Here is a 26325-nt window from a genome sequence, read left to right as displayed (position 1 = left end):
TTAGTTCTTCTGTTATATTTAAATGACTTTCATGCTATCAGTTCCCTTGGGCACTGAAAGTCAAGATTAAATGGTATTTTTAACTGCAGTGTATTTCTTCAGCCCAAGTGAGAGTCCTGGTCTATTGGTGATAAATGCAGGTTCTGAGAGCAGAAGTCATGATTCAGGTTATTGCACAGCAGTCAGGAAGTCAGAGGTGACCTGAAGTCAAGGGGAGATGAGCCCAGTATCTTGTTTCAGTGCTGATTCAATCTAATGTGGCTGTTTCCTCACCCCTTACTGATGGGTGTTTATGTCCAAGCCATTCCAATTTCTAGCCCTTGCTACCTCTGATCTTGACAGTATTCTACATATCTGCTTTGAATATTCACTTTTTGGCAGTCTTCTTTTTCAGCTCTAAGTGGCTAAGAGTTTCTCAGTTCAGCTTAGTTCTGATATAAATTTGTTCTCAGAAATTTGTTCTCAGAAATTTCTCATTGTCCTGGTCTGCCCTTCTATCTCAAGAGATTTCCAAACTGCAAATTCTGATGAGTCATTTTAATGAAAATTATGGTAAGGTACTATATTTTGTATCTTCTTATAGAATAGATACAACTTTTCTACAGAACAATTTGGCAACATGTGCCCAAAGCCTCACCATTTAAATATCCTTTGTCCCAGTGATTCCACATCTAGGAATTTATCAAAAGAAAATACTGCACAGGCACAAAGATACAAATACTATAATGCTGTGAGCATTGTTTATAACAGGGAAACTGAAAGAAAAAAAGTTCAACAAAAGGTACCAATTATTAAATAATTAAAAGTACATCTATATATGATGAAATAACTATATAGTTTTCCAAATCATGAGAAAGAGTTTTAAGACATTTAAAAGCATCCATAAATGTAGAAAACATGACCCTAAGAAAAACCTGTATACATACACACACAATTATCCATACAGGTAACTGTGTAGCAAAGACGGAAAAAAACATACATTAAATGAGTAACAATTGTAATCTCTGGATGAAGGCATTAAAAATAACTTAGTTTTCTTACTTTGTGTTTAGCTGCATTTTCAAGATTTCCTATAAGGATCTCCTAAAGTATTCCACTTTTGCAGTCAGATAAAACAAAATTTTAATTTAATTACTGCTAAATTAATGTAATTGATGCCCTAACTCTACAAAGAGTACATAAAAACAGATTTGAATGTTTTAATACCAACTCCTATATTTTATTTCTATTGTTGTTTTTTGGTCAAGAATAATTCTTTACTTTTAGAACATCATTTCATTACTTCTAAACGAAGAATTAGAAGAATTTAATACAGATGGCATATCTACCCAATTTATTTAATGAATAACATAAGATGACTGAAAAAGCAGAAAAAGCAAAGTAGGTTTCCACAATGATAGCCTTCTCTCAATGAATCCTGAAGGTAAAATCTTTTTAAAATCTACAATCAAGCTTTTCAATTACTGGGCCCTGAATCCCTAATTGCTCTGCAATCATAAAGAGTGTTTTAAAAAAACAAAATCAGGCCAAATCCAGAACTAAGAGACTAGAAAACATAAGCTGTTAACAATTTGATTTAAGCCCTTTCAACTAGCATTTTCTTGAAGACACAGTTTAGAACCTCGCTAAATAACACGTTATACAAAGAATATCTAATATTTAACAAAATGTCAGTAATTGCTGAAGCAAATGGTAGAGATGGAGGATTATACACTACTTTCACTATTTTTGTGTATAGTTAAAATGTTCCACAGTAAAAATTTAAAAATTATAAATTAGGCAAATTCTTCAAAGAAACTTTAACTTCTAATTGCTAAATAGGATAAAAAAATCAACAAGAACTTTCATTAAATAAAGCTTGCTTATATGAGTTGAAATAGTATATATAAAAGCAAAGTATTAGAGTACGTAAATTACGGAAAGAAGATATAAAAGTAAAACAAACACCCTTTGGTCATTACTGGATAGATCAACCTAAGAACATTAATTTATTAATACCTTTTTTTGATTTAAAATAATGGCTCCCTGGATATATGTATTTCAAAAAGCCCTTCAATCCTCCTATTTTCTTGGGAAAATATCTAAAGCATTCTTAAACAATCATTATATAGCAGTTAGTAACATTCCTTCCCAAAGAGCAATACTGTAAAACAAATACCAATACACTTCAATCTAGGACATCTTAAACGATAGCCAACTGCAAACAAAAGGCTCCATGTCATGATTCAAGTAGAGAAACCACAAGAAAACAACTATGATCTCTTTATTTGTTCCTTATCTCCAGAAGCTAGTGCTTCTAGGAAAATATAAGGTTCAAGGAAAAAACAAAAGATTAAAAGGCATTTAGAGATGAAGTGATATTTATCATAATCTAAGAAGAGCTTTCCATGCAGTCAGTGAAAGCAAATGGTGGCCAGTTACACAGCATCATGACTATCTTTAAATGTAATTATTTTGTGTATTACTTTCCACACAACTTGACTGTGTAACTAAGATATCACTTCCAATAACAGTTAGACTGGTGCTTCTCAAACTTTAACATGCATCTGGATCACCTGGAGAGTTCATTCAAAGAAATCCCCAAGTCTTACCCCCACAGATTCTGGTTAGCAGGTCTGCAGAGGAAACGAAGACTTTCCAACAAGCTCTCAAGTGATGCTGATGTTACTGATCCACATCTCAGGTAGCACTAATTTAGACCAAACACTAACTTCTATATATCCATGTTCCCCAAAGGGCAAAATGAGACATATATGTGTTTTGCTCAACACCTGAAGCAAAATTCTGAAGAATACCATTCTAATTATTTTGTCATCAAGGGAGGAAATCCTGGGTTGCAAGACTCCTTAATAGCTTAAATTGGCTACTCTTCCTTAACAGCATTTAAATATCTTATTTGAAACTTAAATTTTCAACTCTCAGAATTTCACTATGAATGAGTAGTTGCCTGTTGAACACTATACACTTTGTTGTATGAATTAATTATTGACGCTCTTTCCTAATCTGTTTGTAACTCTGATATGTAAAACAGTTCACTTATTCTGTTCCAACAGCTTTTATAACAAAAAAAATTAGATCAAACCAATAACTTTTCTTTTTTAACATATAAACTAAATAGAGAAAAAACTGCTTTGCTGGGAACTGTTGCTTAATAAAAATCCTATAGCTGATACAGTTATTTCCCAGTTTGAAGTGAACACAGAAACAGGATGAAAAAAGAAATTTTCCATCCAAATCACTATGGTTTCATCATTTCATCTAAAGTGTTGTGTCCTCTGAGAATATCTGAGATTTCCACGGTAGACTTTCCAAAGCACCACGTATTTTCACTGGCATGAATAACAGTTATTGCAAACTGATTAAAAACGATTACATGTTCTGACAACTTTAAGATCTCCAACACAAGGGTTACATTTAGATGCATGCTCCAATAGTTACCAATTTGCATGCTTATGCCTAATACATTCCATTTTCCAGATATGAACGAACTATGTATTTCAGTAAATATGGTACAGTAGTTAATAACGTGTTCTAGAATCAGTGTCTTGTTTTTTGAATCCTAGCTCAATCACTTGTTAGTTGTATGACCTTGGACAAGTTACTTAATCTCTCTGTGCATCAGTTTCCTCATCTGTAAAATGGGCTTGTAGTTCCTACTTCACAGGAACAATGAAACAATGATAATGATGTGTACAATATTATTTGTCAGTATTTGTGTTCATAAAAAGGAAGAAGTATCTTTGCAAATGCATCTATATAGTGATTAGTAGGTACTGGTCCATTTTCTGGTCTGGTGAGAAATATAATGAAGTGCAGTTACCCCTTCCAACAGTAGCTTTAAATGGAAAACTGCTCACTATTCAAATTAGAAAACAAAACAAAACAGATTTACATTTGAAAGCTAAAACAAAGACCCCCTGTAACTAAATTCATCCTAGATCGTCCTCCTCCTCTAATTGTACTTTTTCTCTTCAGGATGTACTTTTAATGCAGAAGCATTTCCCAAAGAACATCAAGGAAAGACGAGAAAAGCTCAACTCCAAAGCACAGCACAGTACCTGCCCCACAGAAATCACTCAAAATTATTTTTATTTACTCAAAAACAACAAAAGACCCAGCTACATAATGTTTCTCCTGTGACAGAGGCACTAATCTAAATCCTTTAAAAATGATTCCCTTGATGTCATAACAACCCAGAGGGATAGATGCTACTATCATCTGAGGAAAGACGACTGTGAAAGAAGCACATGTCTCCAGTGTAGCCCTGTAACTGTTCTTCAAGCACTCCTGTAAACATACGGGGCTTGATGCTTAATCACAGTCACAGGTACTACAATCACCAAGTCCAGCATTTGCTGAGGCATTTTACTTAATCCTTGGAACTCCCTCAATTGGTTTAACTGAAGACAAGAAAGGGCGGAAGTGAGGCCACATTTTTGTTTCTTAAAGTGTTTTCCATAAAAATCCCACTTATAGAAAGGATTTCATACTAAAAAGCCTTTCAGGACATGAGTACACTGAGACCCAGATAAAGTACCTTGCTCTAATCTAAGGTCCCAACAGCTGAGGTTCAGTCAGGTTTCCCAACTCCAAGATCAAGATACTGGGAGAGGCTGCCTCTTAGCATGCACCCTTTACAAAACTCACTTCCTACTAAATATTAACAACCACCATTTCTGTATGTGGAAACTTCTATTTCAGTTGCCTTCCCTCTATCCATTTTCAAATTTGAATTTAGAAAAAGGAATATAAAAATAGGAAAATGAAGAAAACTAGGATTTATAACTTTTCCTTTTAACTTCTCCCTTTTGCCATACATTAACATATTTAAGGCTCCTAATTCTTTAAGTTAGACAAGTAAAACTGTTTAAAAGCACTAAATCAAATTTAGTTTAAAAGTACTAAATCAAATTTCCCACATTATGGGACATACAGGATTAGAAGCTTTTAGCTGGTATATCTATGAACGTTTTAAAACCTTAACAACTATGTTAATCTCTCATGTTTCAGGAAAAGGGTACAACCAGTACATCAAACCCATGAAAGCCTCAAATCCTAAGTAAGCAAAATTTAATCAAAGCTGTTTGCAAATACGTAAGGATGGATAAAACAGAAAGCACCTTAACATTATGAAGCCATTAAATCTAAACGGCAAAAGTCTGTTTTGAATCAACTATTTCGGTCTTATGAGGTTAATGTCTAACTTGCCCTCCTACCGTTGGATTTAAGTTATCACTACCTAATGTTTATGGCTTATATTTCTGTTTTTATCATTACCTTCTATTTAGGGCAAGAGACAGTTTACTACTTATGGTAATAATATGAAAAAGGCTAGAACTATATAACATAAGTTATCAGTTCACTGGATAGGGCAAAATTGTGAAGGTGATGGGCAAATGAATGAAATTTGAGAAAAACTCCATTAAACCTCAGGGATACAAGAGCATACTTAGTTTACCTTCACATATTTTCTTTCTGGGTCATTTCTTAAACTGAGTATTAGAAATATTTACATTATATATCCATGTATTCTTTTAAGCAGAAGACATACTTGATTTAATCATCAAACAATTATTTAAGCACTCTTATGCACCAAGACATTCCTTGAGGGCTAAGAGGCCCCTCACACTCCTCAAACACCCGAGTGCAGTGACTAGGGGGTATATGCCTTTCGAAAATCAATAATTTGTTCATAATTGCTAAATGGAGCCTCAGGAGTACTCAGATCAAGAAGGATCTTTTCTGTATCACAATAATCTGTGATTAAGAAGAGTCTTACACATTGGGGACTGGTGGTTTGATGAGCTGAGCCCTCAATCACAGGACTTGCCCTTGGGAAGACTGTTACTGCAAAGGAGAAACTAGGCCTGCTTATTATTTTGCCTAAGTGTCTCCTCCTGAACACCTCTTTGTTGCTCAGATGTGGCCCTCTCTCTCTAGCTAAGCCAACTTGGCAGATGAAATCACGGCCCTCCCCCCTACATGGGATCTGTCACCCAGGGGTGTAAACACCCCTGGCAACATGAAACATGACTCCCGGGGAGGACTCTGGACCTGGCTTTGTGGGAAGCAGAACATCTTCTTGACCAAAAAGGGAATGTGAAATGAAATGAAATAAGTTTCAGTGGCTGCGAGATTCCAAAAGGAGCCAAGAGGTCACTCTGGTGGACACTCTTACACACAATATAGATAACCCTTTTTAGGTTCTAATGACTTGGAACAGCTAGCAGTAAATACCTGAAACTACAATCCAGAACCCCTGAATCTTGAAGACGATTGTATAAAAACGTAGCTTATGAGGGGTGACAATGTGATTGGGAAAGCCATGTGGATCACACACCCCTTTGTCCAGTGTATGGATGGATGAGTAGAAAAACGGGGGCAAAAAAAAAAAATGCACCCAGTGTTCTTTTTCACTTAAATTTTTATTCTTATCACTTTTTTGTGTGTGGTAATGAAAATGTTCAAAAATTAATTTTGGTGATGGACGCACAACTATATGGTGGTACTGTGAACTGACTGTACACTTAGTATGACTGCATGGTATGTGGATATATCTCAATAAAATTGAATTATTAAAAACAATAAAAATAAAAAAAACAAAACAGAAGAGTCTTACAATCAAAACTGATTGTCAGAGCAAAATTCCCAGGATGTAATAGTAACACCAGTACATGGTGGATACTTGTGAAATCTATTAAATATAATGAAGTAAAAGCTGATATTACAATTTAAGATAGTCTCAATATTCTTCCTGGATGAAACTATGTCATGTAAAAAAGATTTCCTAGAGAAAAAGAGTGACTTCTGTGCACTCCAGTACCTATAGAACTTAGGATTTTAACGCCTATTAGTCACTTTAAATACATGGCATTTAGTTATCTTTTAACATGCACATGCTGTCTCTAAATTACAAGCTTTTCATTCATTTAAAAATGTTACAAAACAGTAACAGAGTGCCAGACAGTGTGCTAGACTGGCTCCTCTAGGAGCCCCTCATCTAAGACAGGAAAGGAGCACTGCCCCCTCGACCGTGCAACCTTTCCAAGGAGAGAAGATAAAAGTTCACAATATGCCGCCGGCCACTCTCTCTGTAACTGGTATTTCCTTCCACCATGACAGTCCTGCCTCTAGACTTTTTAAAGGCTCACGGATAACCTAGGTTCACTTGTAAGCCTGGCCTGGGAGAAGGGAAGAGAGAGGGAATACGAAACATACCACTCGCACCTACATCGTGCATTGAGGCTATGCACTGCCCCACCTCCTGTGAGCTAAGAAGCCCCTCAACCATAGGACATATGGCCTCACACAGGTGGTGTTCTTGTATCCCTGGAAATGAAGGGGCTCATGATATCGAAAAACAAGGTTCAGAACTGCTTACTTGTGGGAAGTCCTTTTCTTCATCATGTTTGCAGATACACCAGCATGTCCTATAAGAGAGTGAATATACAGTCAGTGAAAACTGAATAAAAACGCTTTATAACAGAGGAAAAAATTTCTGGACAACTGATATGTAAAGCACTAAATGAAAAGAAACTGTTAGCCAAATGAAAGAAAGCCACTTGTTTACTTAACCTTTAAAAAGGAGATATGAGGGATACTTGGAAGATAAAAAGGCAGTGATGGCAGCATTGTCATCTTCCCGAATGGGCCATAAAAACCCAAAGCAACCAAGACAGCACAACTAAAACCCAACAGCCAAAACTAAAACAAACATGGGTACCAGTTCTAGTCATAAAGTACTAAATGGCCCAGAGGTTGTCTTTCTGCCATAAACAACTAGAAAAACTGGACAAAATAAATGAAACAACCGGTTTCAAAAACTGAGACAAAGAGGCACCACAGGCCCAAACCCAGGAAGCCCTGCATTGACCCTAACTTTGTGTCTGAAGGCACTTCTTGTGCAATGGTATAGGAGAGGAAAACTAGAGTAGATTAGTGAAATTTTGCTAAACTGCGAGTCAGACTGAAGTTGGGAGGGCGAGTTGGCTAGAATCTGTGGAACACAGTGCCATCATGGAGAGAGCTACTCAGAGGAGGAGCTATGAAAATCTGCACAGGGAGTGCTTAAGTCTTTGGCTAAACACTAACTGAGAAATCTAAGAAATCACAAAGGGATGACAGTTGTTCACATTCCATCCAGCAAGAGTAAAAACACCTCTTTGAACACTTGGGGCAATGGGTAAAAACTGTCGAAAGGGTTGATGCCTTTGTAGGAAAGCTAAAGCAGCCCAGAGGAAAGCTACTCTAGACCTGCCCTAACAACTGCCTGCCAGAACAAACTTCAACACACTTTAAAGAGCACCAAAAAAATCCCGATACTCAAAAACACATTTCAAATGTCCAACGTTCCATGAAAAATTATAAAAATATGCAGAAAAGCAGCGTATTATAATGCCATAATGAAGAGAATTATAACTGAAATTATGGAATTAGTAAGCAAAGACCTTAACAGAACTATAATAAATATGCTCTGATATTTAAAAGAAAACACAAACACTTAAAATTAAAAAATGGAAAATATAGAAAAGAAACAAATGAAACTGAGAAAATGTTGTGCAATTAAAAATTCACTGGATATGATTAACAGATTAGACCCTGAAGAAAAGAAGATCGATGAACGTGAAAGACATAGCAATACAAACTATCCAAAATGGAACACAAAGACAGGGAAAAAATGAATGGAATCTGGACTCCCAGAAGGTGAAGAGAGAGGGATGAGGAGAGAGGGGTGTGGAGAGACAAATCATCTGAAGAAGTAAGAGCAGGAAGGTATTTCAGATTCGATAAAAACAAAAAACATTTAAGGCGCTTCCTAATCCAATTTCTGCAAACTACCAATAAAGAGAAAAATTTTTAAATAGCCAAAAAACAAAACAGAACAAACAAACAAAACCCAGAAAATACTTAAATATAGGAAACAAAGAAACAACATAAGCTAGAAAACAATGGACTGAAATCTTCAGGGCACTGCTAAAATAAATAAACCCATCAACTTAGAATATTATAACCAGCAAAAAGATCTTCCAAAACAAAGCAATAGCAATAGTTACATTAAGTATAAATCGTCTAAATTATCCAATTAAAAGACTATAAAATGAGAAGGGTGAATTACTAATATCAAAGAAAGTAAACTTCAGGACAAAAAATATCACCAGGGAACAGGACACAGGTCAATTAACCAAGAAAACATAATCTTAAACATGTATAAACCTATATAGCATGAAAATACATAAAGCAAAAACTGACAGAATTGGAAAAATAGATAAACCAAATTATACTTAAAAGATGTCAACTCTCCTCTCTCAGTAACTGATGTAACATGTAAACAGGAAATCTGAAAAAAATGTAGAAGACATGAACTTCACTAACAACCAAGTAGCTGACATGTATAGAACACAACATCCAATAATGTCAAAATACAAAATATTTCTCAAGTTCACAGGGAACATTCACCCAGAAAAGACTGTAAGCTGGATCATAATTCAAGTCTCAATACAGTTAAAGAACTGAAATTATACAGAATATGCTCTGTGATGACATCAGAGTTATTAGAAATAAATAATAAAAAGACACCTGGAAATACCCAAGTATTTGAAAATTGAACAGCAATCTTCTAAAATCCCATGGTTCAAAGACAAAATCACAGGAGATCTAAGATGGCAGCATAGTGGAAGCTAGTTAGTCCCCCTGCAACAACTAATAAAAAAACAAGAACAACTAGTAAATATTCTGGAATAACTGCAGGGGGACAAACGTGACCATACATTTACCATACACCAACCCGAATTGGGAAGAATGCCTGAGATCGCAGCATAAAATCTGTAAGTAAAAACTGCAGATCCAAGCCGGGAGCCCCCTTCCCTCATGGCCTGAGCTGCAAAGCCTCAGGGAGCTAGAGAGCAGCTCTCTCTGGGCAACTGAATGCAGCAAAGCTGAGGTTCAACTCGGGTTTTAATTAGCAAGCATAGACTGCTCAATGCAAGCTATAAATCCCCAACAAGCAGACAGAGGCTTTACATGAAGACTGACCTTGGAGACTGGAGGGTGACCGCTGACTGGCCCTGAAGGGGGCTTTCTGTTCCTGTTTTGGCTCGGTGGAGAAAGCCTCAGCCATTTTCAGTTCCCAGTGCTCTGACCCAGACAAGGGTGGAGACAGCACAGGCAAAGAGAGACCACTGCAATGCTAATGACCTCTCCCTAGGGGGGGTCCATCTTCCCTAAGAGGAAAGAGGTGGGGCCCAGCTCAACTACCCGCCCTCCATTCAGAACCAGACCCCAGAGCCTGGGGGAAAACAGCCACACCTCCTTACACCAGTCTGGAGTTACAGGCTGACAGGTGCCACCTGCTGGGCAGAAAAGCACAGGGACCCAAGGCCTCACAGGGTGTACCAATTTTCTAAGACACCTTCAGGGAAACCAGATACTGAATAGTTCTTCCTTCTGGGACTGGAGCCCATTTTGGTCTGAGAAAACCTGATTGAGGTAACCAAGGAAACCATGCCTAGACAACTGAAAACTACAACCTCCACTAAGAAAAAGAAGTTATGGCCCAGTCAAAGGAACAAACTTACACTTCAACTGAGATACAGGAATTTAAACAACTAACGCTAAGTCAATTCAAAAAGTTTAGGGAAGATATGGCAAAAGAGATGAACCATATGCTGAAAACACTGGGCGTACATAAGGTAGAAATGGAAAGTTCGAAAAACTAACTAGCAGAATCTATGGAAATGAAAGGGACAACACAAGGATGAAAGACACAATGGAAACATACAACAGCTAGATCTCAGGAGGCAGAATAAAATGCTCAGGGACCGGAGAACAAGGCACCTGAAAGCCTACACACAAAAGAACAGATAGAGACAAAAAGACAAAATAATAAAGAAAAAAAACAAGAACAGATAGAGAAAAGAATGGAAAAAAAATGAGCAACATCTCCGGGAACTTAAGGACAAAACGAAGATCAGGAATGTACATGTCACTGGTGTCCCAGAAGGAGAAGAGAAGGGAAAAAGGGCAGAAGCAATAATAGAGGAAATAATCAATGAAAATTTCCATCTCATAAGACATAAAATTACGGATCCAAGAAATGCAGCATACCCCAAACAGAATAAATCTGAATAGGCCGACACCAAGACACTTAATAATCAGATTATCAAACATCAAAGATAAAGAGAGAATCCTGAAAGCAGCAAGAGAAAAGCGATCCATCAAATACAAAGGAAGCTTGATAGGACTATGTGCAGATTTCTCAATAGAAACCATGGAGGCAAGAAGGAAGTGGGGTGATATCTTTAAGATACTGAAAGAGAAAAACCACCAACCAATATATCTTATATCTGGCAAAACTGTCCTTCAAATATGAAGGAGAGCTTAAAATACTCTCAAACAGACAATGACAGAGTTTGTGAACAAGATACCTGCTCTACAGGAAACACTACAGGAAGTACTGCAGGCAGAAAGGAAAAGACAGGAGTGAGAGGTTTGGAAAACAATTTTGGGAGATAGTAGCACAGCAATATAAGTACACTGAACAAAGACGACTGTGAATGTGGCTGAAAGAGGAAGGTTGGGACCATGTGAGACACCAGAACAAAAGACAAAGGATCAAGACTGGGACTGTGTAACTCAGGGAAACCTAGGGTGCTCAACAATTGTAATAATAGGTACAAATATGTTTTTACATGAGGTAGAACAAATGAATGTCAACATTGCAAGGTGTTAAAAATAAGGTGGGATTGGGAGGAAAACACAATCAATGCAAACTAGAGACTATACGGAAACATTGTACTATGCTTCCTTTAATATAACAAATATATTATATATATATATATATAGCAATATACCAAAGCTAAATGCATATGGCAGGGGTGGGGGGAATAGGGGAAGGATATGGGACTCCAGGCATTGGTGATGTTGTCTGACTCTTTATTCTACTTTAGATTAGTTAATGCTCTCTTTCCTTTTGTTGCTTTCTAGCTGTCGTGTTTTTTTTGTTGTTGTTTTTCTCTCCCCTTCTCTTTTCTTTTTCTTTTGTCTCTCTGCCTTCTTTGACTCTTCCTTCTCCTTTGTGGAAGAAATGGAGATGTTCTGATATAGAGAGTGGCAATGGTGCCAAATACATAAATACGTGACTATATAGGGAATCAACGATTGTTTACTTAGGATGGAATGTATGGTGTGTGAACAAAACAGTCTTAAAAGAAAGGGGCTGATGAAGAAACCTTGAGGGCACTATATTGAGCAAAATAAGACAGACACATAAAGTCAAATATTGCAGGATCTCACTGATATGAACTAACTACGATACGTAAACTCATAGACATGACGTGTAAGTTACCAGGATATAGAATGAGGCTAAAGAATCGGGAGCAGTTGCTTATTATGAGAATGCTCAACTAGGGCGAACTTAAACGTTTGGAAATGGACAGAGGTGATGGTAGCACATTGTGAGAATAACTAAAAGTGCTGAATGGTGTGTGAATGTGGTGGGAAGGGGAAGCTCAGAGTCACATATGTCACCAGAAGGAAAGATGGAGATTAAAAGACGGAAATGTATAAAACAGTGAATCTTGTGGACAATGTCTGTGACTATACAAATATTAGAAATCTCTCTCACGAACTAGAAGAAATGTTTGACACCTAACTAGAAGTTAATTTAATAGAGAGGCATATAGGAAAATATATATATATCTACTGCAAACTACATACTACAGTTAATAGTATTTTAACATTCTTTCATCAACAGTAACAAATGTACTATACCAAAACTAGGAATCAATAATGGAGGGGGGTATGGTTAGGGATATGGGACAATTTGAGTTTCCCTTTTTTTTGTCTATATCAAGACAAAATTACAATGGAAATTGAAAAATATTCTGAACTGCATAAAAATCAAAACACAAAATCTGCGAGTTGCAGTAAAAGCAGTATTACTATATAGATTAGGAATGTGCTCTTAAATGATAAAAAGGGGAAGGGAAAAAAAATGACTTTGTACCCTAAAGTCAGGACAGTGCTTCCTCTTGGTAGAGGGGGGGAGGGAAGATGGAATGGGGCACAGGGAAGACATCTGCGGCATCCACAAAGGTTCTCTGTCTTTGGTCTAAAGTTAAGTTGTGCATTTTTAAAACAGGTTTCTGTATTCATGCTATATTCATGTTACATTTAACATTAAAAAGTTAAAAAATGACATAGAAGGCCAATTGTTCAACTGAAAGATTTTCAGTTCTAGTTTAGCGATAAAGATGGTGAAGACAGGGTCCTGCAAGCTAGAAGAGCCATTCTCCCCCATTTTACCCAGCATGTTTACAAGCCCTGAAAGAAGTGGACAGAGACATCCTGGTGGCTAATGGTTGAAGAATCAAGAATGTGACAAAAACAAGACACGGAGGATGAGGAGGAACACATTTACCTGAAACTGGACTTGGAGTAGGCAAGGATAAAGGAGATAAAGAATGAAAAAAGCAGAACTGAAAATAAAGGATTCAGTAAAATTCTATTCTAACTACACCAGCTGTCAAGGTCCCCTTCTCCCTACTGCACCTGATTCCCCAACACACAAACACTGGTACTTCTAGGAAAGGTCACTTTATTTTAGCATTTGGGCAGCTCCCAGCTTAACAGTCATTTCTCTATCTCTAAAAAAGCTTGTCAAGCATCAACACCCTACCCAAAGTCCCTACAAAACTGGCTTTCTCATTCAGGGGAGTACAATGACAGAAACAGAATCTGTAATATGTCACTCAAGGAAAGGTAAGCCATTCATAATCTAATAATCATTTTTTTTTTTTTTAGAGGTGGAGTCTTTTATTGAGCTTTATACAGTCATCTCCTAACACATCACATGGTACCCACTTCATACCCGATACATTTTTTTAATCTTCATTTTATTGAGATATATTCACATACCATGCAGTCATACAAAACAAATCGTACATTCGATTGTTCACAGTACCATTACATAGTTGTACATTCATCACCCAAATCAATCCCTGACACCTTCATTAGCACACACACAAAAATAACAATAATAATAATTAAAGTGAAAAAGAGCAATTGAAGTAAAAAAGAACACTGGGTACCTTTGTCTGCTTGTTTGTTTGTTTCCTTCCCTTATTTTTCTACTCATCCATCCATAAACTAGACAAAGTGGAGTGTGGTCCTTATGGCTTTCCCAATCCCATTGTCACCCCTCATAAGCTACATTTTTATACAATTGTCTTGGAGATTCATGGGTTCTGGGTTGTAGTTTGATAGTTTCAGGTATCCACCACCAGCTACCCCAATTCTTTAGAACCTAAAAAGTGTTGTCTAAAGTGTGCATAAGAGTGCCCACCAGAGTGACCTCTCGGCTCCTTCTGGAATCTCTCTGCCACTGAAGCTTATTTCATTTCCTTTCACATCCCCCTTTTGGTCAAGAAGATGTTCTCTGTCCCACGATGCCAGGTCTACATTCCTCCCCGGGAGTCATATTCCACGTTGCCAGGGAGATTCACTCCCCTGGGTGTCTGATCCCACGTAGGGGGGAGGGCAGTGATTTCACCTTTCAAGTTGGCTTAGCTAGAGAGAGAGGGCCACATCTGAGCAACAAAGAGGCATTCGGGAGGAGGCTCTTAGGCACAATTATAGGGAGACCTAGCCTCTCCTTTGCAGCAACCGTCTTCCCAAGGGTAAAACCTATGGTAGAGGGCTCAACCCATCAAACCACCAGTCCCCTATAATCATTTGTTCTTAAATATGAATGGACAATCAACAATCAATGACCATGTTAAAAAAAAAATAACTGCAGTAGCATGACCGAGAGAGATCAAAACAGGTGGTACCACTGCTTCCATAATTATGAGAGAACTTAAAGAAAGTAAAAGAACTGGTACCTCAAGGAAATTGAAGATATTTTCCAAGAAAAAGGAAAACATAATATGTTAAAAATTTAAAAAATAAAGAGGTACCGTCTTTGCAACTCTTCTGTAAATCTAAAACTATTTCAAAATAAAAAGATTTCAAAAAATTAGCCTAGACTCATTCCTCCGTCAACTCTGGGCTAGAAGACAAGAGTGAGTACTGCCTTCAAAGCTAAGGTAAAATGGTTATTCTGAACACAGAATTCCATATTTGGCTAAATTACCAACTGAAGGTAGAGACATCTCCATATATGTCAAGGCTCAAATTTTACACCTCAAAGACTACTTCTATGGAAGTTACTGGAGGATCCCCTTCAAGAAATGAGAGGGGGGGAAAAAAACAGCATAAAAATGTAACAAGATCCAAGACACCACAGATCAAACCTAGGAGTGCAGAAGTTCCAGCATCACCTCTGTTAAGTAGGCTGGGATACCCTGTACAGACGGGGCCAGAGACTCACGGAAGAATGTCTCCAAGAAGAAGGTGACGCCACACAATAGAAAGCATAAAATGAATAATAACCTGTATCACAAACAAAAGGTTAATAACTCTAAAAAAAAAAAAAATTAAAGGAGGGAGGAAAAATAGGTGAGATACAAAGAGAAAATGGAAGGTCAAATAGCCCTTACATGTAAGACACGATATTTAGCCTCACATATGAAGTACAGTAAGACACCATTTCTCACCTAACAGACTGACAAAAATCCACATTTAACAAACACTATACCAGCAAGACTGTGGGAAGAGGAACTTTTACATATTGCTGGTAGGAATCTACAATTTTACAGAGCCTATGAAGGGTAATCTGGCAGTATCTCAAAAAATTACATATGCATTTTGCATTGGACTCAATTCCACTCTGAAAATCTATCCCAATGATACACTGGCAAGAAATATGGACAAACCTATTCAATGTAGCTATTACCTGTAATAGCAGAAGAGTGGAAACAACCCAGATGTCCAGTCATAATGGACTATTAAATAAATTAGCCTGGTACATCCACCCACACAATGGAGTACTATTCGGCTGTAAAAAGCAACGATCAAGATCTCTATATACTGCTCAGGAGTGGTCACTAATACATATTAAGTGAGAAAAAACAAGGTACTGAAGAGGAGGCAAGCAGGTATACATTCACTAGGCACTGATGTCAATTTGTCACAGAGTAGAATCCTATCTCCCCTCTGAGAATCACTGATTTTTCTAGTGGAAAATATAAGACCCTTCACTAGGTAGCTATGTCTGTTTGTTATTTTTATGGAAGAAATTAAATAGAACCACAATTTACAAAATGAACTGTTCTATCATTCACAAAACAAAACTTTCTTAAACTATGACTTGCAAGAGAAACTATATGCACTCAAACTGTTTTAACAGAGGCTCATTTAGACACAGGTTCCAAAATAAGAACAAAGATAAACTTTTAACTGAACTTCAGGTAGACTCAGACTCCAAATGTAAAGACAAACTGGCACTTCCAGGAACACATTTAGATTATAAATTCTAACCAATCACTGTCAAGACCACATTAGTGATTCCTACCCCAAAACTCCCTATGACTAATTCCTCTCCCGCACAAGTCTTTCCCTCTTAAGATTTCACTAAGAGTCTGCCAAGGTGGTACTCCCCGTGTTGCCTAGCAAATTTAATAAATCCTGTTTTGTAAGATCAGCATGTTTCCCTGGTGGTCTTTGGGGGCACACCTTCAGAAGAAGGTAAATAAACATGACTACTACAACTTTAAGGGAGGAATCAAAATTGGAGAGGTGAGCACATTCCCTATACATAAATATACTTCAGATTTTGATCCTTGGCTCTTTTCTGGGATCAGAAAGAGTCTAAACTATATGTGATTCATGATCTTTATTTGAGGAGGAGGGAATCAAACAGTGAAAGTATCTTGTTTCACTCAATGCTTGGAAACTTATAGGGGGTGGGGGTGGGGGCAAGAGCTGGATAAGTTGTTAGGATCCTCAAAGTTGCTATGCAAAAACAGCCAGCATCAAAGTGCCATGTTCCATCTCCTTCCAGCAAGTGAGAGAACTACTGCTCACTACAGTAATGATTCTCATGATGCTCAAGCAAACCAGGGTCCATCTCAAAATGGAGCATTACCTCCCCCATTGGTGCAAAATGGAGGTTAATAATAAAGAAGGACACACGTACCAACCTATCCTCCACTTCTCTCCACCCCCAACAATACTGTGCTATAAGATGTAAAGAAGGGGAGAATTCTTGTCATCTTACAACAATTCTAGGCAATTCTTGTTTTATACAAGACTTTCATCTATTTTGCCAATCAGATGTTCATGTGACTTAATTTGCATTTCCCTGCTTACTAATGAGACTGAGCTTCTTTTCATCAGTTTACTGGCCACTGTGGTTTCTTCTAAAACTTACCTTTTCATACCCTTTTGCCCATTTTCTATTGGACTTTTTGTCTTTCTTTCTTCTGATTGTAGGATATTATATAGTCTAGATACCAATTCTTTCTGATGTGCATTGCATACACATTTTTATAGACACTTGAGAAGAACATTATTATTTGTAACAGCAAAACGTTGGCAATAACGTTTATGCTCATCAAAAAGCAAATGAAACAATGAAAAAAAACACAACAGTTTGAATAAACTATCAACAAGGAAAAATCAGAAAAACAATGACAAATGAAAAGCAAGCTGTGAACTATGTTTAGTACATTATTTCTGTAAATTAAAACCCACTAGCAATACTATATATTTTACGTAATAAAAGTATGAAAGTGATGATACACTCAACTACAGAATACAGTTAATTTAGAAGAAGGACAGAGGGAAATGGGATGGGTTCAAAGGATGCTTCACTGAACCCATAACATCCCGTTTCCTTCACAGTACACTCCAATTTCAAACCCGGGAAGTAAAAGCTTTCTCCAATCACTTCTGCATTCAAACACTGCCATTACAGAGCAAAGAGAACAATAGAAAAACAACTTCATCTTCATTAAAACTAAGATTTAACCCTGGATCAAAATACAAAAACTAAAGCCAAGGAAGGAATGGTAAATGTCCAGCAAACTGGAAAAAAGGTCAAATCTAAGCTTCAGCAATGAGAAGTACAATGATTCTTTCCCACAGAACTCCAGAAGGGCTCAGAAACCAGCAGGTCCAGGTTCCTACAAGAGAGAGATGTGGCAGGTGCTGAAAATAGGACAACTGTTTGAGTGTCTGTGTAAAGAGCAGGTAAAACCCAGGTCCTTTCTGTCCTACCTCAAGCCAACCAGCTGACCACCCTTCAACCTACCCCAATGAAATTTCTAGTTTCTGGAGAAATTTTAGTCAAGACTCGAGGCCACAAGCACAAAGAAGCACAGGAATGAAGCTTGGTGCTGAAACTGATTATGTAAAATTCTGCACACTAAATGGCAAGATCCCCTCCCTATCAGAACTCTTCTCCAACCCAGCTTCAGAGTACCAGCAGTGAGACTTGCCATCACCCAATCAAGAAACCTGAAAACCATCTCTAGAGAAAACGCCCACAAATACTGACATGTAGAATCCCCAATAATGTAAGTGAAGTCCACCAGACAACAAGGCCTACTTTCACATGCACAGGTTCCAATCAGCCTTGCTCCTTGTTCTCTAATACAGATGATCACCCAACAATCACCAGAGATGTGAAGAGAGCTTCCAAAGGACAGAAACCAAAAGCAGATACAAAGAAACTCATAAGCAGAGCTAATTCAAGAAAGACTTTAAAAATAAAATTTACACCCTCAGAGGCATAAATTATATTTTTATATAATTTATTAGAAAAAAGCCCAGAACAAGAAATGAACACCAAAATATATTATCATAAAGTTTCACAGCAAATACAAAAAGATAATTCTAAAAGTTTCCAGAGAAAAGGAAAGAAACTACTAGATACATACGAAGGATCAAAAATGAAAATGGTACCCAACTTCCCTGGATAGCAACACTGGAACCTCAAAGACAAGGGAGCCACACCTTCAAAATTCTGAGTGAAAAGTATTTCAAATCTAGACTGTTTCACTTAGTCAATGATTAAGCATGATGGTAGAATAAAGACAATTTAAATGCAAAATCTCAAAAAATTTTATCTTCTATGTACCATTTTGAAAATTACAGAAAACTTTAGACATGCACATTAATTATTATAAACAAATCACGATATATCCCATATACAGCTGCATTCACTGTAAACTCTTGGAAGATCCCTGAATATGAACATGCCTCAGAGAAACCAGAGTACACACCAAAAAAGGGATGGCATGGGATCCAGGGAACAGGAATTCCTACGATTACAGTAATTCCTACGATTACAGTATTGTAGTGTATAGTCAGCAGATTCGAAAAGGACAGAAGGTGGCAAAAAAATGTCTCCAAGAAAAACATGAACAGATGGATTATCTAAACACATTTGAACTGTGCAGGAAATTATATTAAGAGGAGTTTTGCAAAGCTGTTGGAGGGTATGAGACTTCACGCTTCAAAGAAATTTAAACCAATAAAAAAAAATTAAAGCAATCATTTTACTCTAGGTTAAACAAAATGTTATTAAGAAAAGGTAATCATACTGCATTAGTTGGCTCAACAGTGCTCTGTATTTATATGGTAATTTTAATAGAAACAATACATACAATTTTAGCCCAAAACTTTATTGGGAGGCAAGCGGGAAAGGAAACTGTTATATGAAACAGCCAAAATCCTCAATAGAAGCCAATACTTAATATCTTTGGGTGGATCAAGAGAAATTAATACACCCAAATTATTTACAAATTATGAATGCATGCAAAAATCACAAAGAGTTAAATGTTACCTGTGGAGCACCTTTTTTTGTTGTTGTTGTTATAAGCCTTTTAACACTACTCCGTGACATTTTCAACCGTGAGATTTTACTATTTCAATAAAAATAAAATCACTTTTTTTGAGGAAAAAATATTTAAAAGAAATATGGCAAGTCAGGATTTGTTTTAGGTGTATGAATATCCATTATTATCATTCCTTGTACCTATCAGTATGATTAAAATATGTCATAAATTTTTTAAAATAAAGAAAGAAAAAGGAAAATATTTCAATCTTTGGTAAACTATTAAGAATGGAGGCTAACACTACAGAAAAAAAAATGGGAAGAAAAAAAACCATCCCATAACAGTACTTGCTACCCAGTGTATACAGGAATAACTACTACTTTAGTAGCCAATCAAATTCCAACATAATTATACAGATAAACCTAAGTTATAGTCAAAGGAGACATCTGTTAAAGTACAATGCAGAAATATGTTAAACTAGATACACGAAGAGAACATAAAAATCCAACTTAAGACATTTTTATTAATCACTTACCCTCTGTCAAACACAGTGGAGTTGTGGCAGACATTGGGAGTTGCCTACCCAATATATGATCCCTCCCCTTGAACCCAAGTGGGCCTTTGTGACTGCTTCAATGAACACAATGTGGCAGAAATGATGCTTTGTGATTTCCAAGGTGAGAAGAGAAGCAACCACGTGCTTGCGCTACTTTCTCTCGGCATACTCACTCTGGGAGCCTTCAATCTTCATGTAAGAAGTATGGCTACCCAGAGGCCCCCAAGTGAAAAGACCACCTAAAACAGAGATGGGCTAGGAGCTCAACTGTTAAAGCCCCCAGCTATTTTTATTTTCCTAGCCCAAGAGTCAGGCATGTGAGGGAAGAATTCTTTCGATGGCCCTAGCCTGATGCATAGCTGAGCTGCCATACCAACTCTGGAATGCCAACCTGGGCTTCTTGTTGCACAAAACAAATAAACTCTTGTGTGAATTTTCCATTATTTGCAAACAGATATGCTAATTGATACAGGATTAAAAAGCAATACAGCATTTGTCAAAGTTAACAGAAAGGATGATTAAGACTTCATTTTAACAACAAGACTTAACAAGGGCTCAGTAAACTTTCCAAATTAGAATATACTAAGCAACGGTGAAAAAGAATAAATAACCTGATGGTCCCATATAATAAAATATCTATCAATAGGCCAATTAGAAAAGGTAAAATGAAAGTACTGGTTAGGATTAACAATCCCCACTTTTTAAAAAGTTAACATATTTTAGGTTAGCTCTTTCAGTTACTTATATCACACTACCACACTACACACTCATCAAGGAATGCTGAATTTGGCATTAAAACAAAACAAAACAAAACAAAAAAAACACTCTTTGGAATCACTGTTTCAAATGACAGAGACCTGAGAGGTTTCATTGTTCTACAAGAACCTGGCAATTTTTTCAATTAATGAGATGAAATAAAAATATTTTCAGGTAAGCAGTATGAGCAATAATAATACTATTTTTATGATGCTGTATGTCAGGCATCTAGCTAAGCACTTGGCACAAATTCTTTCATTTATTCCTCATAACAACTCCATTAGCTACATACTATTAACAGTCCCATTTGTAGATGAGAAAAATCAAGGCTCAAGAAGACAAAAAATTATACCCAAGTTTACACAGTGTACCCATGAGTTTATGCTCTGCTGGTCTACAGGTCTTAGTTCCAAAAGGAGGAGTGCTTCTACCAGGAGACACGATTCCATTGCACTGGAAGTTAAAACTGCCACCTAGCTACTTGGGGCTCTCATGCCCCTGAATCAAAAGGCAAAGAAGGGAGTTACTGTACTGATTGGGTTGACTGATCCTGACTATCAAGGGGAAATAGGAATGCAGCTACACAATGGAGGTAAAGAAGAGCTTGCCTGGAATACAGAAGATCCCCTAAGGCATCTCTTAGTACTACCATGCTCTGGGATTAAAGGCAATGGAAAACTGCAACAACCCAATCCAAGCAGGCCTACCAATGGCCCAAACACTTCAGGAATGAAGGTATGGGTCACCCAACCAGGCAAAGAACCACAACTTCCTGAGGGTAAAGAGAGAATGGTAGCGAAGAAAGCAATTACAAGCTATGACCATATATGACCAGTTGCAGAAACAAGGATTGTAATGGTTAAGTATTTCTTCGTTTTGTTATGAATATGGGTGTATGTATACATAAAGCAAATCGATCTTTGTTTTCTTCTCTCTCTTATACTCTTATTATGTAATATAAGTTGTATTACTTTATGCCATATTTAAGATACAGGATATCAAGTTTAAGAGTGAATATTACCCAAGGACTTGCATTCTCTTCTGGGGGAAGTGTTAGTGTATTTCTGATTATATGCAGGCCAGCTGAATTAGGTTTGGCAATAACATAGTATGACTATGTTATTGTCTTTATTTAAAGATTAAATATGGTTTAAGGGGTATATATGGGTGCCAGGTTAACAAGGGAGGACTGCGAAGGCTAACTTCATATGTCAACTTGGCTAGGTTAAAGTGCCTAGTTGTTTGGTCAAGCAAGCACTGGCCTGGTTGTTACTGTGAGGTTATTTATTAGGCAGATTTAAATCATTATTTGACTGCATCTATGGCTGATTAACATCTACGATCAACAAGACTGTCTTCAGCAATGAAACAAGTCTCATCCAATCAGCTGACATCCATAGAGAGAAAACTGACAATTAACAGTCACAAAAAAGAATTTCCATCTCTACTTTAGCCAGGCAATTTCTCCTTGGGAGTTTTTAGTCAAAACACTGAGTTCCCAGCTTGCATTCAGACTTGCCAATTCCCATGGTCTCATGAACCACACACCCACACCCACACCCACACACCCTGTTGGTTCTGCTTTTCTGGAGAACCCTGACCAATACAGACAGCTGGGAAGAGGACTGGGATTCTGAATAATAATGTCTCAGTTGACTTTCACGACTAAATTTACTGGTCATCTAATAACTTGCTAAAAGGTGAGAAACTAGAAAAAAATTAATATGATCACTGCCTTTCAAGAAACTAAACCTGTTCATTCACATGTATGTTTGCACACATGCATGTTAGTGTATATGAATAAATAACCAAATTTCTGGTTTCTCATGAAATACAGGAAACTGCAAAGCTTCAGGAATAGCAAACTAACCAGCAGGTATTACGTAAAACTACTCATCAATTTTACACATGTTTTAAACCAATTACATTAAAATATGCTTAGAGACATAGTGCTGCATATGTTCACATTGCCTACCTGCATCAGCTCTGGACCGCTGGCCAGGTGTCTTTCCAAATGGGGTCTTCATTCATCTGTATTTAAGTGAGCAGCAGAGCTGCTGGACTAGGGTGAAAATTCAATATTCTCCAATTGGAAACTTTTCAGACAGCCAATGTTCTTATTAATCCACCATCCAAGAGTTTCTTTTACAAGTTCAGCAAAAAATCCACAAGCACTCTGTAAAATAGTGAAATAACCATTCATTACTAGATGGAACAAATAAAATTATGCCAAATGAGCCATTCAATGTAACAAACATTTTAAACATAAGTATTAGCTAAAATGTACTTTGCACAGACATTTAATTTTATTTCCTAAGAACTGGATTTCTAAAGTAGAAGAGAGAAAAGAAGATGCGGGGCCCTTAGATGAGGAAGCCTGTGACACTGATAAACACCCACAAGTAAAGTTCCTCAGCTATTAACTGGAATGCAATATAGCTGCTTAGCTCCACCCCACTAAAAATCCAATCCATTTTGCTACTAGAATTCAGGAAAAGATGGAGGCTGGGGCTCCAGTAAGGACTGAAAGTGGCATGGCTCCATCTCTTTGGACAGAAAGAATGAGAGCATGGGGGTGGGTGATGGGTGTGTGAGGTAACTGAACAGTAGAATGACATTGCAGTGGCAGTGCAGGTCAAGTTGAAGACAGGTCAACAGCTAGGCTGTATGACAGTAGGTCAGCGGCCTTCCCAATTTCCCTTGGACAAAGGAAAGGACTTTAAACAAGAGTTTGCTTTTCTCTTTGTGCTCACAATTGCCCAGAAAATCACAGGAAAAGATCTAGTAACTCAGGAGGACCCTCAAAGAATCTTCTTCACCCATGCAAATGCTGTCATTTTATGGAAGCAATTTATCATCTAAACCAAATTTGGTTCCGGAAGTTTACAGTTCACATAGGAAAACATATTTTCATATGTAGTTTCAAAGAACATGAGATGGTCTACTGCAAATTTCACAGAACCATATGACTGTTTCCAACCCATGGCTACGTGTTCACAGGATGCTGAATTAATGTTCTAGAGACTAAAATGTTTTTTTTTAAAGTTTAATGAAGGAGAAAGGAATCAGTTTACCTGTAAAAATTTTTAACTAAATGAAACTGTTTATAATCTTTATTATTCAAATATATACATTTCATTCAGCAAATATGCACTGAGTGTCTACTGTTTGGAGCTTAGGGTAGGAGAAGGGAGACAACACGAAAATATATCAATGTCAAATAGCAACAAAGAATTGTGAAAATACTTGTTAAATATATTATATATACTACAAATAATACTGAGAAAAATAAAGAGTAGTACCTTTTATGGAGGTAACTCTTCCTAATGCAGGATTTAACAGAGGCCTACAGTATTCTAATGCTCTTAAATAAGAGTTACATGCAGCCTGCCTCACCCAGCAAATGACCTAAGGAGACCAAGCCTAATAAGATGCATGCCATCAGAACAACTGATTGGTCACCCATCAGACCATTCAGATTACAAGGCAAATCTTACATCTCTCTTTACTCATGCATCACCAGAAATGCAACCTTCCCTCATGCAACTCTCAACCCATACTGATCTATCCATCCCCTAATGTGACCCTATCACCCTTTCCTCCCTACCTGCCCAAGCTACTCTACTGCCTTCAGGAAGGCAAAGCCTGCCTTTAGCAAAATGCTATGACCCGAAATTTCCTCCCCCACAACAGTTTTCAAATGGTGGTTGTTTGTATTCCTCACTGCATATCCTTACATAACTTCTCTTATTCCCAAAACCCCAACTTGGAAGCACATGCCACTGGACTAAGAACTACCCCTTCTGTTACAGTCACCTATCTACTAACACATTTATGGAAGATTTGTTACCTAGTTTACTATCTTTCCACCATCATTTCAGCAATATTCTTGGCAACGCAACCTTCGACATATATGACCCATTCAACACTCTGGCCCCTGACTTCTTTGACATCCTCATTTCTAACTACACACCCCACACTTTAGCCACCTATCTCCATGGTCACAACCTAGACTTTATTATCAACAATAACAGCAATGCTTCCAAAATCTTTATTTCAAGCATCCTACATACTCAAAACCACCTCTTATTCCAGCTTTCTTACTCTAACACTCCCACTAACAATGCAATCAGTACCTCCAATCGATTGGCTTTCCCATTTTTTCACTGACCCATTATCCTCCTCAGGATCTAACTTCTCTCATTACTCAACTCTGATTCCATAAACAGCCAATCACTATAGTTACTCCCTTGCTTATCTCAATTTTCTTATTTTTCACTTCCTCTGACACTTTTGTATGGTAAAATCCTAGCCCAATTCCCTGCCTACTGTGCCTAAATTTGAGCAGGCAAACATGGCTGAAAACACACACAAAACTTCTTCAAATTTGTAATCTCGTATCTATCTCAAGTGAGCTTTCAACAATACTACCTGCAAGCTCAGCAGATAAGCAAACAAATGAGAACTACTCATCTTCTCACTTCCAAATTTACTAGCTATTTGGTATCCTTTGTTCCTGTAACAGATGAACTGTCCCTGTTAAGTTCAACCCTTTCACTTGTTAAGTAAACCCATCTTTGTCCATTGATTCGACTTCTCTCTTACCAGTAAAATATCCCTATCAGCATGTAATACATGATGTAGTATTTCCCAATTTTTAAAAACCTCCCATGACCCCAACCCCTTTTTCTGCTCCCCTTTAGAAACAAAACTTCTTCAAAGACTGAGGAACATTTTAATCCAAGTAAATATCAATTTATTGTAGCTTAATAAGTTAGTTCTCCAACATGCAAAATTTAGCTTATTTATGTTCTAAAAAACATGCACCCTTCTCATTAGCAAATTTAACCTTATTTTCATAATATTTTCTGTTATTTCCACTTGATCAAAATTTTCAGATTGACCTTGTTAATGAACTTTTAAAATTACAAGACAGAAACTGAAGGAAGAGTTGCAGTGGGCAAGTTTGCAAGGAGCTTTATAAACAATGTAAACATGAAAAGAATGAAAAAAATTCAGGCCAAAGTTCTTCCCCATTTTTAAGTTGCAATTAGTATGCCAACCACAAAGTTTTATCCCAGGAAGACCAGGAGAAATGTAGAAACAGGAAAAGGAAAATACTAAAAGGTGCTAGCTAGTGAAATCCTGGTTTCAATAGTTGGCAAATAATGCTTTGAAAACTCAGATCAAAACTTTCCTAATACAAATCACTTTCTTTTTTCACCAGAAAGGGCTAAACTTTTTTTTTTAACCACAATACCATCTTTACCTTAAGTACAAAAAACTTATTTTTCT

At 37.1% G+C, this 26325-nt stretch overlaps 1 protein-coding gene across 3 annotated transcripts in view; it reads right to left on the bottom strand.

Moving 5' to 3' along the window:
• SPIN1 (spindlin 1) overlaps positions 1-26325 on the bottom strand; it is an 80564-nt gene that overhangs the window by 18582 nt on the left and 35657 nt on the right. For all 3 annotated transcript variants that reach the window (XM_037796982.1, XM_037796980.1, XM_037796981.1), the window contains exons 2-3: positions 23006-23206; positions 7382-7430 (exon numbers count right to left, since the gene is read on the bottom strand). In XM_037796982.1, the coding sequence (XP_037652910.1) occupies positions 7382-7430; positions 23006-23057 (101 nt within the window). In that variant the 5' untranslated portion in view covers positions 23058-23206. The remainder of the gene's footprint in view (positions 1-7381; positions 7431-23005; positions 23207-26325) is intronic.

This window comes from Choloepus didactylus, chromosome 10, assembly GCF_015220235.1.
Source record: "Choloepus didactylus isolate mChoDid1 chromosome 10, mChoDid1.pri, whole genome shotgun sequence".
NCBI lineage: Eukaryota > Metazoa > Chordata > Mammalia > Pilosa > Megalonychidae > Choloepus > Choloepus didactylus.
Note: the sequence above shows the minus strand (reverse complement) of the source record. Positions and strands in the feature narration are given on the sequence as shown.